Source organism: Gymnodraco acuticeps, unplaced genomic scaffold (assembly GCF_902827175.1).
Source record: "Gymnodraco acuticeps unplaced genomic scaffold, fGymAcu1.1, whole genome shotgun sequence".
In the NCBI taxonomy this organism is placed as follows: Eukaryota; Metazoa; Chordata; class Actinopteri; order Perciformes; family Bathydraconidae; genus Gymnodraco; species Gymnodraco acuticeps.
Window position 1 is genome coordinate 362443 of NW_022989742.1, and position 18414 is coordinate 380856.

Genomic DNA, 18414 nt, shown 5'->3' on the forward strand with positions numbered 1-18414 from the left:
GGAAAAAATGGGAGAAACCTCAGGGAGAGCAACAGAGGAGGGATCCCTCTCCCAGGACGGACAGACGTGCAATAGATGCCGTGTGTAAATCGAAGAGATAATACATTTTACAGCATATCGACCGAATGTTAGGAAATGCATGTGTCTGTAATAAGAAGATGAATCCACGAGGATGTCAGCTACAATCCTGTGGAAGCCATCAGGGAAGCAGCATGGCGAGACCCAAGGCTGTGAATGTGGCCCCTAGTCCCCTCTATGAGACAAACACAATGTTTTCCTTCCCTTTCTTCTATACTTTAATGTGTTAACAGGTTGAATATGAGCTGTGTAAGGAAGATGATTTTTCATGCGGATAAAAATGCTTTTATTGTTTTGACAATCACTGCAGAGATTTGCCGCAGCGAGGAGCCACGGATAGACGAGAGAAAGTGAGTGAAAGAGGAAGACAAAGTGTAGAGTGGCAACAGGAAAGCATGATGAAACAAGCTGCGTTTAACGGCTCGCAAGATGCAAATAACACTGATCTTATCCCTGAATGTGATTAAAAAGTGATTGTTGGGACACATGTTTAACCTACATACCCAATCTCCAGCGATTTCCACCGAGAAAGTCCCTCTTATCTGCTAATAGACCTTGGTAATCTCTCAAACACGCATGTAGTGCACACTGGCAGCTTCTAATGAATACTGAATGAGACCAGTCTGCTCGAGCCCAGCAGAAAGTTCAAAGCACTGTGAGTGCAGCACTGTTGGACGAAGAGAAGATCCACGTTGCTTTGCATCAGTCAGGACTCCATACAGCAAACCAAATAGCTTCTGAATGACTCTCATTGGATACAATTGACAACCAGATCTGTAGGTAAGGTTGCAGGACTGCTCGGCCTATCGTATGCCACATTGCTGGATACACCGAGCTATCACACTCAACATGGAAGTTTGAAATTAAAATATACAGTCTATATTGCTGCATCCCTGAGCATGTGTCGGTCATGTCTGAATTAATTACATAAGGAATGACCTTAGTAGCATCAATTGCTGATATGCAAAATGTTGATTTAATCACTTATTATTAGCAAAGAGTACCATAAGGATGAATCATCCAGGGCTTGCTGCAGATCACTTGGAGAGTGATGAATAATACAACCTAAAGGTGAACATACCCAGCTCTGCCACATTTTCACTGGGAGGCGTATATTATATTCTAGGCAGGAAAGCAATTTAACTTTAATTACATTTTCCCTGATACTTTTCATATCATACTTTGTAAACTCACCAGTTTAAATAAGAATCAGTAACTTGTATATACATTATGTGTAGGAGAAGCGGGGAAAGAGCAGGCTCCGGGGGGAGTTGGGCAGAAACTGAGTGCGGAAAGAGAGATTATAGAAGACTAGTAGTGGAGATCAGCAGTGTGACCATATCCAGAACATTAGATTAACTGAATTAGAGGGATTAGATTGACTACAGCCGGATTGGACCTGATGCCTCTAAGAAAAGAGAAAGAAAGAGCAACGCAGCGCAGCAAAGAAGAGAGAAGGATTGCCAGAAGAGTAAAATATAAAGAAGTTTCTTTGGGAGTTGGGTGGAAAAGTCGTATTGCGGTAGAGAGAGGAGCGGAAGGAGGAGACAGCTCAGCAGATTTAGGTATTCTGGGTAACTTTTGGAGGCTGGCACTGAAGTGAGCAGCTGATGCTGTCGCGGCCGGTCCTCGCTGCTGAAGGTTCAGCCGGGTTCTTCTGCTCCGCAGGACTCAGCTTAAGCTGCAGTGCCCCTCAGTGGAGAGATCTCAGCATATCTGTGAACCTCTCAGCATGATAGAGTCAAAGGAAGAGGCAGGCAGGCATGGAGAGGAGTTGGACAGGAAACTGCTCAGGCATCCATACAAAAAACTGCATATTGTAAATGATATCAGTTTCTGACTTAAAAATTGTGATTAGTGTTATTTGAATGCACAGGCCTACAATTAATAAGTACATTTAAATGTATTTTTGCTGCCATTCCCTTCTCTTCATTATTTGGCCTGTTTGTAACTCCACCTCCTCCTTCGCATTGAGACATTTGAAGCCATTATCAGCACATTATCCTCAACAGAACAGTGTCCAATATGAAAAACAGGTAATGTGTGTGTCTGTATGTGCAGCAGAGGAAGATGGAGCTCTAACCAGGGGAGATGAAGCCTAAATCGATGCGATTAATTCATGTTAATGGCTGCCCCCTGGTGTCAGTGCCGCAGTTGTTGTTACTTTGCTGATACACACGCTTTGGGCGCCGCCTCTTTGCCCAGAAGATAAATCTCCCACTTCGATTGTAAGACCGATACAAACTCATGCTGCTTCACAGCTTCACACTGCGGTTACCTCCGGAACCAGACACGGCAAAAAAAACTAGACTTACAACAACTTGCCTTACTTCCACCCCCCCAATCCTCTGGTGGAATTTGGAGAATATTAACAAGGCCATGGTGATGTATCATAGACAAACTGGAAGTGACAGATTTTGTTATGAATTCGCCCTCCTGCATATTCCACCCTGATTTAGAGGCTTCACGTAGCCTGCACTGCAAAACTGTAGGGCGTTGTCTGCATACTGATGTCCTGCTCACTCTGAGGATCAGCGGCCTCCTACCATCGCTCCTACAGGACCATCCATCACACAGCAGTAAACAGCGATGTTATAGAAAACATTTGGCAAATGAACATTCCTTTACATTTAAACGTACCTGTCCTATACCTAGTATCTGCAACACACAGTGAGGCAAGGATCCAGGCTAGGACCAAATCGAGGTTAACCATGTTTGAGCTTATCATGCCCCCATCGTTAAAAACCCACCATGTGGGTCAGAGTTTGAATCAGCCTTTACCTCCTCTGCTCACAGATCAATGGAAGCGAATACTAATTGGAGCTGATATGTTAGAATGAGTAATGGCCTGCAATCTGTCATTCCCAACGACATGACTTAAAGAGGCATGACTTGTATAACTCTGCGCTTTAACATCCAGATATTGAGCTTCTACAAAACTTCCCAAAATATGTAAAATCCAAAGGCCTCATTTATTTAATGTTTTGAATTAATACATTCCTTTCTCACACTGAATGATGCTTATAATTCAAAATGTATTTAGAGATGTTGGTCAAATATGGTTTTCATAAGAGGTGCTAAATGAACAAATACAATTTCTATTTTACAAAAACGTACTTCTTGGTCAAATTATGAAATGTCACAATATAATCATTTTGTGAATGGCATCCTTGGTCCTTTCATTACTGCTTACTGCTCATTGGAATCTCCCTGTAAATCTACCAGATATAAAGCACAAAATAAACCCCAAATGTGGCTCAGGTCAGCACCTTTGGGTGTACAGTATAACATCTGGATGTATCTGCACTGACCTGGAATACAGCCTGTTTAATAGTCTTCAAAAGGAGCAGACTGACTCACATGATCCCCTCGTCCACGTGATGGTGCGAGAGTGTTCCCACAAGAGAGAGGGATTGCATGTCACCGCTTGTTTGAAGCCAATCTGTTTCTTCAGTCAAGTCAATATTGTAACAGCTGGATACACTAAGGGAGTGGACTGCTGGATCAATAATGATGCCACTCCATGCCATGATACTCATGTTTGGTATATGTGCACACACTCACACACACAAACATACAAAAAAAGCATTTCCTTTTTTCCATGCTGTCTACAGACATCAAGAGACACCATGTTCTTGTGAGGCTCTATCACACCCTAGCATTGAATTTCCTTTTCAATTTCACAGAATCAGCAAGCATCCCTAATGTTTTGTACCTTGTATAACAACAATAATCCTGTGTATACTGTATTGTGTACATAAATGGCATAAAGGTTCCTCAAGGAAGTGGGTCAGTGCAGATCTTTTGCCTACACCCCCGTTTGTCTCCTGTAACTGGTTTCGGTTCCAGCAGGAGCTTAAGGTGGTATTTATACTCAGAGAAGATTTTCCCTTCAGCTCAAAAATATCCCTTTTGGTTTATTAATAAACACAACAAACAAAAGTAGGTGTTTTGTCTTACCCAATGCAGAATACAAAGAGAACATAAAACAACTTAGCGTACAAAGGGAAAGTGAGTCAATTTCTGACCCACTTCCACGAAGAGGACCGATACTAATAAATAAAGCGTGTGAGAGAGGAAAAGTAGATTCATATGAGGATAATGAATGATGATTCCAGCATGGCTGACATTGCACTCCACAGGAGCTCAAAGGCAGAGGGGCGGACTGGAGGCCTGATTTAGAGCAAGCAGCTGTTGTGCATTTCGGCTCGCTACACATCTGCCAAGTCACTGTGGGCGGGGCGCTGAGGTGACTTCCCGAGCTCCACGGTCACTCCCTGCTTCCTCCTTACATAAAACTCTAATTACCTCTGGTAAGTGACGTCAGACTGGACCGCTGTGTGATTGAGGGAAGGTACACTTTATTAACTCAGCATCTCATGTGCTGACTCTGTGCCTGTCTGTGAGATGTAGCTCTTGTTGGGGCCATGTGACTATCAATAGCTCAGCCAAGATACAAAGTGCGTCATTACTCTGCATATTAATGCTCAATTTGCATTAGATGAGGCAGTCTTCACCATTTTGTTGTCTAACCTTTTGTATGTGTAAGACATAGCTTCAGTTTGTTGTATTATTTTACAAACCCCACTACAGAATCAACTGTTGGAGTTTCAACAAACACATTCTTAATTTTCATTGCTGTTAAATGGATTGTTGTTTGAATATTCAGATTAATTATGGAAAATGCCTCTAAAATGTTCCATTACTTGATATAGCTGTTAACATAGTTTACACTATTTGTTTATTTCTGGAAATACTTCTTTAGTTATATATATATATATAGGTATAGTTGAGTACTGGAATTATGTTTATGTATACATACATACATACATACAATTAAATAAAAATAAACTAAGATTCTGTGTTGACTGGCAAATAGCAGCTCACACAACATCACACCAGCAAGGGTTTGCAGCAGTGTTTAAAAATAATATAATTATTATTTGCAAAGAAGTGGGGTCATTTAAATGAATAAATGAATAAAAAGCAGAAAAATGCCACACAGCAACACAAATCCCATAATATAGAAAACATACATTTACAATTCAAAATATAGTATAACGATGAAAGGCAGCAGCATGAAAGGAGAAATGACCAATGACACGACGTCGACCACAAGCAGAGCAGCAGGACAGCAATAAAACAGCAGCACAGCAGCCTCATAACCTTAGCTCAGAGTGCAAACCAAGCACAAAAATGCTACCAAAATAGCAGACATCAACTCATTCCCACTAAGACCTCTACTTTTGGATTGAATGTCACATTGGAGACCAATAGAGACAGGTAGATAGACAGGTATTTTTTCCACATAGCCAACCTGGGGAAACATGATGGCATCGTAGGCAGGTGAGCACGCACATGAAGTGTAACATGAGCTGCAGTAGAGGCACAAGTTGAAGCAATACAGCTGAGGTGGCAATTTAGCAGTGCAGGTGCAAAGCAACTAAAAAGGAGTGGGAAGCGTTTTAACAGTTTAAATATATGCTCTATGGAAAAGAGTGCACAGAAATACCGGTATGTTGAGGCAAGTATGAAGCCACCTCCCTTAGTAAAGTTAATGGAAAGGCTATACTATTAAATTAAGTAGCATGTACATTTTCTAATTTATCACATTTAAATTGGAAAGTTAAGTCAGCTTTCTGAATACATTGATGAAAAGAAATATACTGTCTAATGTTATGGGGCATTAACTCTACTAAGGTATATAAATGTCAAATCAATTTTAGCCTTAATGACGTTAATGCGTTCCTTTTTAAAATAAATCCATCATTCATTTTTAATATAAAAGTTAACTTGAAAAAGTAATAGCAAGGGTCATCTCCGGGCACCCTCATATTTTACAATGGTTAGAGAGATTTCATTTGGCACATAGCACCCAAAACCAACCAATGTAAAAAGTTTAGGAGCGTTTTTTTCTCACAGTTGTACAACATTTCTCTTGGTCCCAATTTTCCAGAATGCCTCAGGGACACTGGCAATATCCTGCCACAGTTATTACACTTTGACTTTGGGGGGAGATCCAGTCCCGACTAATAGGACTACTCAGGAATCATTGCAGAGATTTGTATGTGATAATGAGAAATAGAAGTACATTCCCATTTCATTCAGCCTTCTCACCTCAGGGTGTAACTTTTAATTACTCCTGTGGAGCTGTGGGGGGGTTGGCAGATTAAAAAAGGAGTTGCCCTGAGGGGCCGGAGCCAGTCAGGGAGTCAGGAAGTCACCGAGTCTCTCCGGGGGACACACACTCCCCTGCTCACAGGAATGTCAATGCATCTCAAGGTGACACCTGACCAGACACGTTCTCTGGATGTATGCAGAGAACGTGTCTGGTCAGGTGTCAAGTAACAAGACCCTGCCACACAGTGTCCCATCAGCATGTGAGAATACGTGTTGAGATACGTTTGAATTACAAATGATATGGAGTGTAGTACATTAGATAAAGTAGTGTTGAGTTGTGAGATACTTTTACTTTTGTTACTTAAGACCCCACTTTATTTGACATAAATAGTTAGTGATTCATTGTTATGAATGTTGGAAAAAAAGCACTGTTGTTAAGAGTAATACAGTAGAATAGACTAAATTAGCCAAATGTGTCCAGATAAATTTAAAATAGTATGTATGCTAGAGTGCTGTGATAATTCAACTATATGATTTTTATATTGATAGTAACTATCAATTAAAATAGATATCTTCTTTATACACTGGGCACATTTTAGGAATGCTTTCTTCTACAGAGTCTGCCATGTTGAACCGCCATGTTACATTGAATCTAGTGGGACATTGTATATTTTTACTGAAGGCATCTTAATTTTCCAATCATTATTGAAAAAGAAAGGGTGATCAGAGGAGTATTGGTTGTAATCTGCAATCTCACGCTAGATGCCACTCAATCCTACAATCCTTTTGTATGGTCTTTGAACATTGACAAAACTGACCAGACAACACTGACAGGTATTTCTAATATAGAAGAACATCATTAGGATATCTCAAAAATAATCCTTTCTTATAATCTTGGGTTGGATAAATGTTTGATGGCTCACTTGCTCTTTGCTGCCGTAACTCAAGCCCCTGTCAAGAAAGTCGCTGAAGCAATTACTGACACAGAACAGCTTTCATTCAGCCCCTAATTCCTGCCCTCAAGCTGCGATCAATATGTACATGACACTGAAATTAAACATTAATAATCAGTTCTACTAATCAATAAACCACTGGGCAATAAAACAAGCTGACAAAGGTAAAACAGAGGAATCTTCGTACAAGGTTAGTGCCCCCTCCAGTGGTGAATAAGGAGACTTCAACTGTATGTACATGTGTTAAAGGTAGAATATGTTTTATTCCAGTACTCCAATGATCTAGGTCACAATCTGACAGAAAACACTTCCAGGTGTTAAGAAATAAGCTGGGATGTGTGTGCTGAAGTTGAGGAGCAAAGAAGACACTTTTGGGACCTCAGTGTTAAGTTGGGAGGGAAAGAGAGAGGAGAGCTTAATGATTAGAAGAGCCAGGAATGATTCACAGGATTTGACAGAGTGAGTAATGGTAGCAGAGTCCTGCACCGGGGCTTTTATGAGGTACTTACTTCCTCCCCTCTGCACCACTATAACCTATACATCATGCATTTCAACATTGCTACCACGCTTGCTGCCCTTCTGCTTGTCAGAACGGGCCGCATCATTAATTGGAAGATTAAAATACTATTAAGAGGCGGCAAGCAGGGAGAAGATAACATATATATTTTGATTTCTGCTCACTTGACTCTGCAATGTCTTCATTAGGATTCAGCTTTCTTTCTATATTCCATACAGTGGATGGGTTAAAAGCTCAGGGTGCTTTGCTATGTAATTGTTTGCATTATCTTAACTACATTTGTGCTGGATGTACACTTTTTTAAATTGCAGTGAGATGATAGCTGTTGAGGAATGTGTGAAAATGTAAAAAAAATGTTTTCTTGGATTTGTATTACACTATAAATTTGCAATCTTAGAAACAAATTATTTGGAGGATGGAGGTTATTTAAGTCATCTGTTTTTTGGCTCAATTGCTCATGGCTCACATGACCATAGGAGCAGCAAACTCAACTCGGTCACAACTATATAATATGATAACCTCAGGTCATACACAGATTCAATTTCACAAACACTTCTATAGACGTATTAATATGAAGAAATCAGAATCATTGGTTTATTTCGAAACTATTCAAAGGGTTGTTTTGTCCTGCCAACAAGCATTACTGATGTAAAAAAATCTTAACTTCTTGTTTTAAATGACATATCAATCTATTTGGGACAGTAACAGGTTCCAATAATGTGTATGGTGTCATTGTGGGGCTTTGGTTTAATGTACAGTATTTACTGCAACCTGGACAGAGGACACAGTCAATAGTGAGCAATTAAGACTTGCTGCTTTACATTGCCATCTCCTGGGGAAACAGGACAAGCTCACTGGCTGCTCACAAAGTATTACTGCAGTGCAAATACAGTGATGAGTCAGATGTGAAAAGAACAGTGTTTCGATTATTATTTCCATAATTAAGAGAAAAAACATCAGTGAAACAATAGTATGTAGGTGCACAGAATTTGACCAAGCATGACCATCCAACTTTAACATATTGTGCATCATTCTCCTCTAGACATAACACAAGAGCCATTATTTCATTGAGATGACAACCAAACCTTAAACCGGTTTGACCCTGGTTTTCCAGATGAGGCAAGAACAATATTAACACTGAAATACAAACGTAGGCGAGTCATTCAAAGCAAACAGCACTAATAACGAACCATTGTATTTGGATTGGGCATCTGACTTTATTACACAATAAACAGTATAATATAGAATTAATCACTGTGATATGAGTATTGTTTAAGCATGACGTGAGACTACATCAGACCCTTTAGACACGTTAAGGTTTTGGCAGCTTGTTGTTCATGAGAAGAGAAAAACCATGCATGAAACACACAAAATGCAACAACAACCACAAAGAAACCCAACAAAATAAAAGGTACAGCGTCTGATTCCATTATTTTATGGCAATGTGAGCGCTGGTTATAAAAAAGACACTGACAACATTATAAAATATTTATTTGATCAAATAATAAACATCCAAAGTGTTTGAGAGGAACAAAAGCACACCAACAGTGAGGCAACTGGAACGTTTCAGTATGACCTTGCCAGTGCTCCGCAAGATAAAGTTGTCAGTGCTTGGCAACAATGTGAATAATAAAATATTCAGAAAAGAAATCAAAACATCTCGATTGTGAGGGCAGCATCTTGCAAGTGAGAAAGCCAAGGTTACCGTTAGCGTGAGAGCACTGACAACAAGTAAACTACTACACACTGCTGCTGCTATTTGAGACATTTTGACCGTTATCTATCAGCAAACACAGCCTTTTATTGACCGACCCAAATTATAAAAAATAGATAAAGAAATGACTACTGAATGATTAACGTTGAAATACAGCCAAGAGTCATTTATAAGATCCCATGGGAATAGGACAAATTAGCTCCACAGACACCTAGATCATAGTACTAAGATATTCCTTATGCTGCTTTATACAATGCAGAAGCTGGTTTACTGAATTCAACATAAATTATTATAATTAAAAAAAGCTTTTTTCAAGACAGAGTTCGTCAAGTACACTCCCAAATATGTTAGGAACTTTATTACATGTAGTTTTGGTTGTTTTGGAAGGGTAGACAGAGGACTTCACTATTTCACTGTTGTCATTTATTGTTATAGACACAAACCCATCCAAGCCGTGTCATGTGCAGTTTATGAAATAATATATTGAAAACATTTTTGACTAATACTGTTGTGTTATCCCTTTTTGAAATGATGCAGCAAAACAGAGCAAAAGACTGCAATGTCTGAATGTCGACGAAAGAGAATAAAAGATTTGATTATTCCTTCTACCTGACATCACATCCTACCTAATGCATCGTCAAATTATTTACCTGGTTACAACCTAAGCATCAGATAAGAAAATCTTCAGGTATGTATGTGCTATATATGTGTTTTTTATATATGTTTTGTGTGTACACAGTCAACCAATCCAGTCACAAACCAATGACAGCGGCTGCATAATCACTGCAGTGCTCATAAATAATTCTCACCAATTAATACCCAGCGATACAAGCTGTTCCTGGTCTTTGAGTGATTGCTGATAATGACTTGTCAGCATGTTGACTCTCACACGAGCGTGTGAGCATATAAAGAGGGGAAGTGTTCTGATTGGCTATGTTTAAGACAGTCATAGCTTGTGAATACATTTGGCAAACGGGAGCACGAAACATTCGGCTGACAGTCTGAAGTAGCGTTGGTTACCTCTGTTCCTCCCCCCAGCGAGATGTGTCGCCGTCAGATGATGTACCAGAATTCAACAACCCAAAACATTAAAATGTTAACATTGTTAACAAATAGTAATCATATTAAATCTATTAACAATAATAACATCTGGAATCCTTCTCCTGTACAGCGACTGGCAATTGGTGACCAGTTGGTTTTGGCAGTGGTCTAACACTTGTGCTTCATGGCAAGCTGTAGAACAAATTAGGGTGGGGGGATAATACAATGAGAATTTGTATAATCCTATCAGCAAAATGCTACCCAGCTATAGAAAGCAAAGGTAGTGTAGATGTAATGCAGGGAAAAGTAAGCACAGTGAGTAAAATGTGGTACAGTATAGATCTGACTTAATTAGAATACTTCCACAAAGGAGAACAAGCTGTTAGGGTGGGTTTATAATGACGCTGGTTATGGTGTTTTTCTATTCAGGCATTGACAAGGCAACTGCATTCATTGCTTCATCTAATGGCTTGGCTGGAGGCTCGTTAGAGAGATGACCAAGGAAACAAATCTAATACAAAGCTATGGGGTGTTGACGTGAGGAAGGAATACACACACTATTACACACACACACAGACGGGTATGGGGTATGTTGCTATGGAAAAAGAAGAACTGAAATGTGCTAGTTGAACAAGTGGGGGCAGTAGAGCAGCAGGCAGAAAAGAAGGGTATTTTTTAAACTGAGCAGTGTGGCGAGATGAAGCTGCAGACACTTATCATTTCAAGATTCTTACAACGCATGCAGTAGGATGTTAAAGACGTACAAAAAGCTGTTGATTGTCTGCCTTTGCTTCAGACATGCAGAGCTCTGAGACTTGATAATAGTGTGCAAACAAATATAAAAGCTAATGGCATAAAATGAAATGAGAAATGGCAGAAACTGAGTCATTCTTCATGGGGGTTCTACACTCATCTTCTACAGAAACCACCAGAGCCGGGTTCTTTTTCTTTGCTTATCACAGTTTCAGAAATTCATCACGGCGGGAAAGCTCGTCTCTGAGCAGTATGAGGGCCTTGTAAGGCAAATGTCTTTCAATTATACCACCAGCGTGTTCAAAATAGGCAATGGATAGCTCTACTAAAGTGATTGATATTCCACTTTAAATGGCACATTTCTCAGTGAAGACTCCATTCACAACATGACTGCAAACCCAGGGTTGTGTGATATACTGCGTGCTATTACAGAGACAGTTATGATGATCGCTATCAGGTGCACTCGTTACAAAGCTAACGATTTTTTCGTTTGTTTTGCAGGGGAAAAAGGAGATTATGCTAATAGCGTCATTATAGAGAGCATGCAATTAGTTTTCATGACAAACAAGAGATGTGGGATGGATGGAGGATGAGGGAGCCCCCACTACCAAACAGAGTTAATGAGAAGAAGAAAAAGATTATTATGTTTCCCGAGCAGAGAAAGCTGAAGTCACTATGAGGCGACTCTTACAAATATCCTCAGGTTGAAGTAAAATATGTATTCTTTTGGCTGAATTAATAATGACTTTAACATTTTTACTAGATGTTCCAAAACATTCCATAACTAATTCAGAATTTCAATGCGCTGCATTAAAGCAAGCCTACCCTGAGATTATGAATTGTAATGCGTCTTGCTAACATATTTCCTCACCTTCTGTGCAGTAACAGAGAACTGTTCAGCACTGTTCATCATGTCCGCGGTCCTCTCCTCCGCCCGGCCTAATCGCTCGCCGCGCTCGTTCAGAGCCTGACTCGCCTTCTGTACGGCACTCGTCACACTGTCCGCAGCCGAGTGCAGTATGCTGTTACCTGCAGATAACAGCCGGACGGAAGAGAGGCACACAAGAGAAGGAGAGAAATGACAAATTGTGAATCATCTGTTGAATAATAACATGAAGTAGACAACAAATTCACCTGTGACATTAGATGCATGTAGTTGAATCAGTGACCTTGAGCATTAGTGTTAATGGTAGAAGACAAAAAGTTAATGGCTTCCACCAGGTGCAACGTGGGAAGTTGGCTAATGGCTTTCCTTCAAAGTTGATTTACTTCAGGGAAAGATCAAGTGAAATTAAGCTTTTCAAACTTCAAAGTACGCAACGGCAACCCCGCATTTTATTCGTTATGACATCCTCACTGCTTTTCCTCAATTTTGAACCTGTGCTGTCAGCTCTGCGGTTACTCTCCTCTGAACTACAGTGTAATAAAGAGAGGAGATGTGCTTGGCAGCCCCGAAGACCCAGTGCTGGATATAAGAGTGATAACACATCTTTCTATAGCAGCGTTAGCCCTGCGGATGTTTCCGCTGACAAGTTATTAATCTACAGCACATCGGGAGTGATGCTGTTATGTGCTACGCTAACGCACGGACTTCGAGCAGCACATATTTCTGCTGCTTTATTTTTGTCGGCAATACAGTTGTATTATTCCAGTGGGGTATAATCTGTCACATGCACCAGGCCAGTATTGGAAAAAAATGGCCTTTGTTTTAAATGCGTCACCTATTTTTCATGTGAACTGCTACTTTTCATTGACCAAACATTTCCATCTGTGGTAGCAAGGTCCTGACGAGCCTTTTTTTTTATAAAACGTTGTTGCGCCACCTCAGGGTTTAGAATGTAACAGTAAAATTATTATTATTTTGCCTTTTTTTATATTTAGGGAATTGATTTAGTGAGGACCATCCCAGCCCCTCAAGGAACATTCACTCTTCACTTTGAAAAAGAAAAAACACAACAAACACCCAGCGGAAGGAAAAGCTAGATTCGATTTTCCAAAGTCTATATCCCTGGATATACAGTAAATGAGTTAGAGGAGAAGGAACAGACGGAGGGAGAAGGTAGCGACTGTATTAAGACTTGACAAGCCTGATTCTATCTGCTGCTATACAGTGAGTGTGTGTCCCGTGGCATGAAGGCAGGTAGGCTGAGTGACAGATAATTGGGACGACTCGACTGCAGTGGGTGTTATGACAGCCCGAGCAGCTGCTGTTGCTTCAACAGAAGTTCATTTGATAAAGTCAGAGCTGTTTATGTAGAGACACACCTGTGCTGCACACACACAGATGGATGTAGAGTTGATCATCTCCACAGCTATGAATAACAAAAAGGATAGAAAGGAGGAAACACATGCACAAGGCTTTTTTTATGGTCAATTTCCAAGGGATTAAAGTCAAATAACTACAGAATGCATCCCACATTGCACATAACTACGGAGCCCTGGAGGGTTCATAGAGAGAAAAATAAATAAAACGTGTTACTAAAGCGTGCGCACGAGTTACTAAAGCGTGCGCACAAATTAATAAAGCGTGCGCACAAATTAATAAAGCGTGCGCACGAGTTACTAAAGCGTGCGCACGAGTTACTAAAGCGTGCGCACGAGTTAATAAAGCGTGGCCTCGTTTTGTGTGTGTGTGTGTGTGTGTGTGTGTGTGTGTGGGGGGGGGGGGGCATTTGTTTATGATAGTATCGTTCGTTCCGGCGCACTCGGGCAGGACTATAGCACATCGAGATTAAGATTAAACAAATTTCTTTCACTTGGGAATACACTTAACTATGGAGAACCAGATTTGTGTAAAGTACTGTTCGTGGTAATTTGAAAACAAATGCCGGTGGTGTCGGACACATACGAACACGCACACAGAGCGGAGCTGAGCACACACACACACACGCACACACACACACACACATCATGCGCCCCGGTGACAGGACATCTCCTTCATAAAACGAGGGGGAATACTCTGGTAGTTCGATGTGTGTATAGGTGTGTGTGGTTAAACGCAGCAGCCTCGATCTCTATTCAGCGGTTCTAATGAAGGGACACGCAGTGAAGTAAACAGTAAAAGGCACAGCTCTTTGCAGCTGGTGCTGCTCTTCTCAGATTCTGCTGGGTTACACGTTACTGCCTCCAGTGCCCTGTACGACGAAGCCAGTTCAACAGATCCTGGACCTGGATATGTTCGATTTACCCGGCTTAACTAACCCTAACAAACGCGATGTCGATAAGCGGTCCTACGAAGCTGGTTATCAACTCAGTAAATCAAGCAGGGTTTCTCTGTCCGGCTGAGAGCGCGTTCACGTGAAAGGGACGGGGTTAGCAACATTTGACCAATCACAAACATGGAGACGCGTGCTGACAGCGCAGGCTCATACTTCATGAATGAATAGTGTAAATAGCTAATCCTGCTTCGTAGTACAGGCCACTGGTGCCGCAGAGATTTCATAAAGTGAAGGAGGTTTTCCTTCTATAAAACAGCTGTGGGCAGCAGATACTGTGAGTCATGGACAGGAATCCCTCAAGTTAAATAAAAGGAGGCCACGCTTTATTAACTCGTGCGCACGCTTTATTAACTTGTGCGAACGAGAAAGTAAAACGTGGCCACGTTTTATTTATTTTTCTCTCAATGAACCCTCCAGGGCTCCGTACATAACACATCTGGACCCGTAACATAAAAGTTTCAAACCCGTCAGGATTTATCTTCCATGTGGTTAAAGGTTTATATTGTATCTGTCTACAGCAGCAAACAAGAACTTAAAAGTCCACGGCTACAACATTTTTACATGGGGTTGTATGAGTTACTTCACTATAGCAAGTGTTTTACTGTACGTTCAGTGGATGGCAGACAGGAGCAAAAGTGGATTCTGGTTTACATAGGCTTAAAAACACATTCCTTCCCGGCTTCTATTTAGGAAAATAAACACTTTCACTGGAAAACTTTAGGTCTTCACTAGAAAGGATAAGACCTTTTCACCTTCAGAGGGATTCCTCTTAATCCTCTCCTCCTCGGAAGAGCCCAGGGAGTAATTATACCATCATCTTCAATATAACCCCCACTCTGACAGCCCCTCCACACCATCCACTCAGAGAACATCTCCCTTTAATTTCCCGCACACAATTCTTCCTCTCTCTGGTCTGGTCTTTCTCATTCCCTCTCTTCTCCAAAGACGAGTGGTGGGCTGCAGCGTGGGCTCCCCCAGTGGAGAACGTAATTACAGTAAAACACAGGGTGGAGACATTCTTGAGAAGCATGAAGGGGCTGCAGCATCAGGAGCAGAATGAAAATGTAGGAGTAAATTATGTTATGTGGTGCCAGCGCTGTGAGCCTTAGCGCTTATGTTATCAGTGGGGATAACAACAGTTCTTTTATGTTCCTGAGGAGGTTATCGGGTGTTATTACAGTCATTTTAATGATGCAGGACCCTGATGTTGCAAAGGTAGATCTCAAACAAAGGCTTTTTGTGATGATTTTGGCATCTTACATTGTGGATTTGGAATAAGCTATAGAACAGTACAGGCCAATCCTAGTACATCCATGGCACGCCTCGCTCAACAATGCAGGAGGAATTGTGTTGCTATACCCCATGATATTATGTCAAGCCAGGGTTTCTTTAACAATGGAGACTGAACAAAAAGTCAAGTTGTTTTCTGCCAACAACATTTTCCAGAAAATAGAAACTATGTGCAAAGACGAACATAACAAGGAAGGGGAGAGATCGTTCAAAGTTAACCCTTCCTTTTCCAGTTCAGATAACAGGCAGCTTTGGAAATAAGAAAATAATTGATGGTTATCAACGGGAGCATGTCAGATAAACTTCTCAAGGTGCCGACAGCCAAGACAAAATGTATTTTTAAGGCATATTGGGTTAATTAGATTCAACTTAACAATAACACAAAGAGATCCATTCATATAAAATGATACTGCAGTGGCTTTAATATTTTCATTTGGCAGACATCATATTATCAGTGTGCTAGGATAACGCTGTGGGTAAAATGTGTGGGTGTAGGAAGGGAGAGAGAGTCGCACAATCATTTCTTTTAAGTATTCGCGAGCACATACTTATCTGCACTTCAACAAGTAACATCAAACATCATTCTGATATTACCAGAGGGCTTGAGGCTGCCGCTATTCATCCAAAGAACTTATGAAGGATTCTGTCAAGGATTTCTCTAAGTTCTGTAACTACATATAAAGAGCCTCTTGACTCTCAAGTACTCAGTCATTTCTGTTATTTTCAACCATGACCTTGTTTTCAAAAATGTTGACATTTAATCACTTACTTTTCCCTTTGCCAATTAGGAGACAACATAGAACAAAGAGGCAAAATAGGCAAAATAATTAATCAATTTGATTTATATGGATAGTCAACTGTACTTTACAGACATGTATTTTATTGAAGATACAAATGTATGGTTTAATTTAGGGAAAATGTATTGATATGCAATTATTTCAAATGTTGCCGTTCCAAAATTAAGATTAGTTTTACCTGAATAAACATAAAACTTTTCCTCCTGCTTCTACAGTAGGTGTTATCAAAAATTATAGGACGGCCAGCTGTAAAACCCAAGTAAGGAAGTGTGTAAGGAATAGTTGAGCAGTATCAAATATATGTATATATTGTGTTACCATGATAAACATATTTTAATTTATCTTTACAGAATATGTTGTGAGTAAATGCGCTATTTTGAAAGTGTCAGTTTCCTGTATATTGAAAAAAAGAAAAAAAATACCTACAGTATGTTCCTATTTGACAATTTAATCAACTATAAAATGTGACAATCAAAAAATGGCTAATGGAATAGACATCATAAGGGCCTACAGACAGCGCTATGGGTCTCCTACCGCAAGATAACTCCCCGCTGCCGTTTCATTAATGCAAATCTTGACATTATCCGCAGCCGCATAATGAAACTATAGCAGAGGTTCAACCAGGAAGGGGCGGCTCTCTGGATAAAAGGCTTAATAGGTGTCTGTCAGGAGTGCCAATCACTTTTCTCCACATCTTACAGCAGAAACTCTACATATGGTTCATTCTCTCTTTCCTCTTTTTTAATAGTCACTCCCAAACTTTTTATACAGGGCAGTACCCCTTTTCTGTATGTTCTTACAACATTAATTAAAAGACTTCCCTCTTTTTCAGATACCACTCCCTCCCCGTGAAAAATGTACCTTATAAACCCTTGTCAATATGCCTTCATCATTATACTACAACCATCGGTCAGTCACATGTTAAATTAGAGGCACACAAAGTCAATAGTTATTTAAAATGTGCGATTCAGTACACAGGTTCAAATGATCCTATTATAAATCACAATTAATTTGTCTGATTGTGTTAGACCCTTGCTTTAACCACATTTAATAATTTTTTTATGAACATATTTATGTGTCCTACACAGGTACTCACATGTACTTTGGACTGAGGTGGATGTGTAGCCTGAAACCCTCTTTGTTAACCACTCAGAGAAAAGCAAGGAGATTAGTCAGCCGCTGACATTATTTCATGACGGGATCATTCTTGACCTTGCTTGCTCAGTTGTTATTTAGTTTAGTCACTGTCATGCTGGTTCAAAAGCACAAAGAACACCAATGGGGAGGAACATGGAACATTCTGTACTGAATGTACCACAGAGCCATTTAGATACTGACTAGTGTAGCTGAAAAATAGCTACTAGGTATTCATGCAAGCAGCCTTCTCTGTGCATTTCATCAGCAGATCAATGTCAGCATCATATAATGTATCAGCCTTAATGTCCGTCATTAAAGTCTTAAATGTTAATGTATGAAATTATATAGAAAAGTACAAAATACTAAGCAAAGCATTAGGGAAGAAACAATTCATCACTGTACTGCCCTCATACGTTATGTGAGTTACCTCAGTGTTAGTCAGTGACTCTGCACAGTCTGACGGAGAGGGGCAAGGACCGTGAACATAACTCACATAACCTTTGGATGTTTCTTTAAAATCCCTTTCAGCATGTAGTCAGCCCCCACAGTGACATACAAACAGTGACATAGGGAGGAAAGCTCTGTTAAATACAGTATATTTCTATAAATGGCAACAGAGGAGAGTTAATTCCCTCAAGAGCCAAGAGGAGAGCTCTCAGTTCAGACGGTAGCAGAAAGGTTTTATAAAAATGTAAATTCAACTTTGGGGTCATTTGTGGAATTAATTGTAATATATTCCAACTGTTTGAGACTACTTTATATCAAATGAAGGTTGTTATTTTGTTTTTGTTTTTTA

General features: G+C 40.2%; 1 protein-coding gene across 2 annotated transcripts in view; it reads right to left on the reverse strand.

The window, feature by feature from the left end:
* Positions 1-8869: 8869 nt before the first annotated feature.
* The window catches only part of stxbp6 (syntaxin binding protein 6 (amisyn)), a 61087-nt gene continuing 51542 nt past the window's right edge, over positions 8870-18414 (reverse strand). For both annotated transcript variants that reach the window (XM_034215221.1, XM_034214501.1), the window contains 2 exons: positions 12048-12205; positions 8870-10615 (listed from right to left, as the gene is read on the reverse strand). In XM_034215221.1, the coding sequence (XP_034071112.1) occupies positions 10592-10615; positions 12048-12205 (182 nt within the window). In that variant the 3' untranslated portion in view covers positions 8870-10591. The remainder of the gene's footprint in view (positions 10616-12047; positions 12206-18414) is intronic.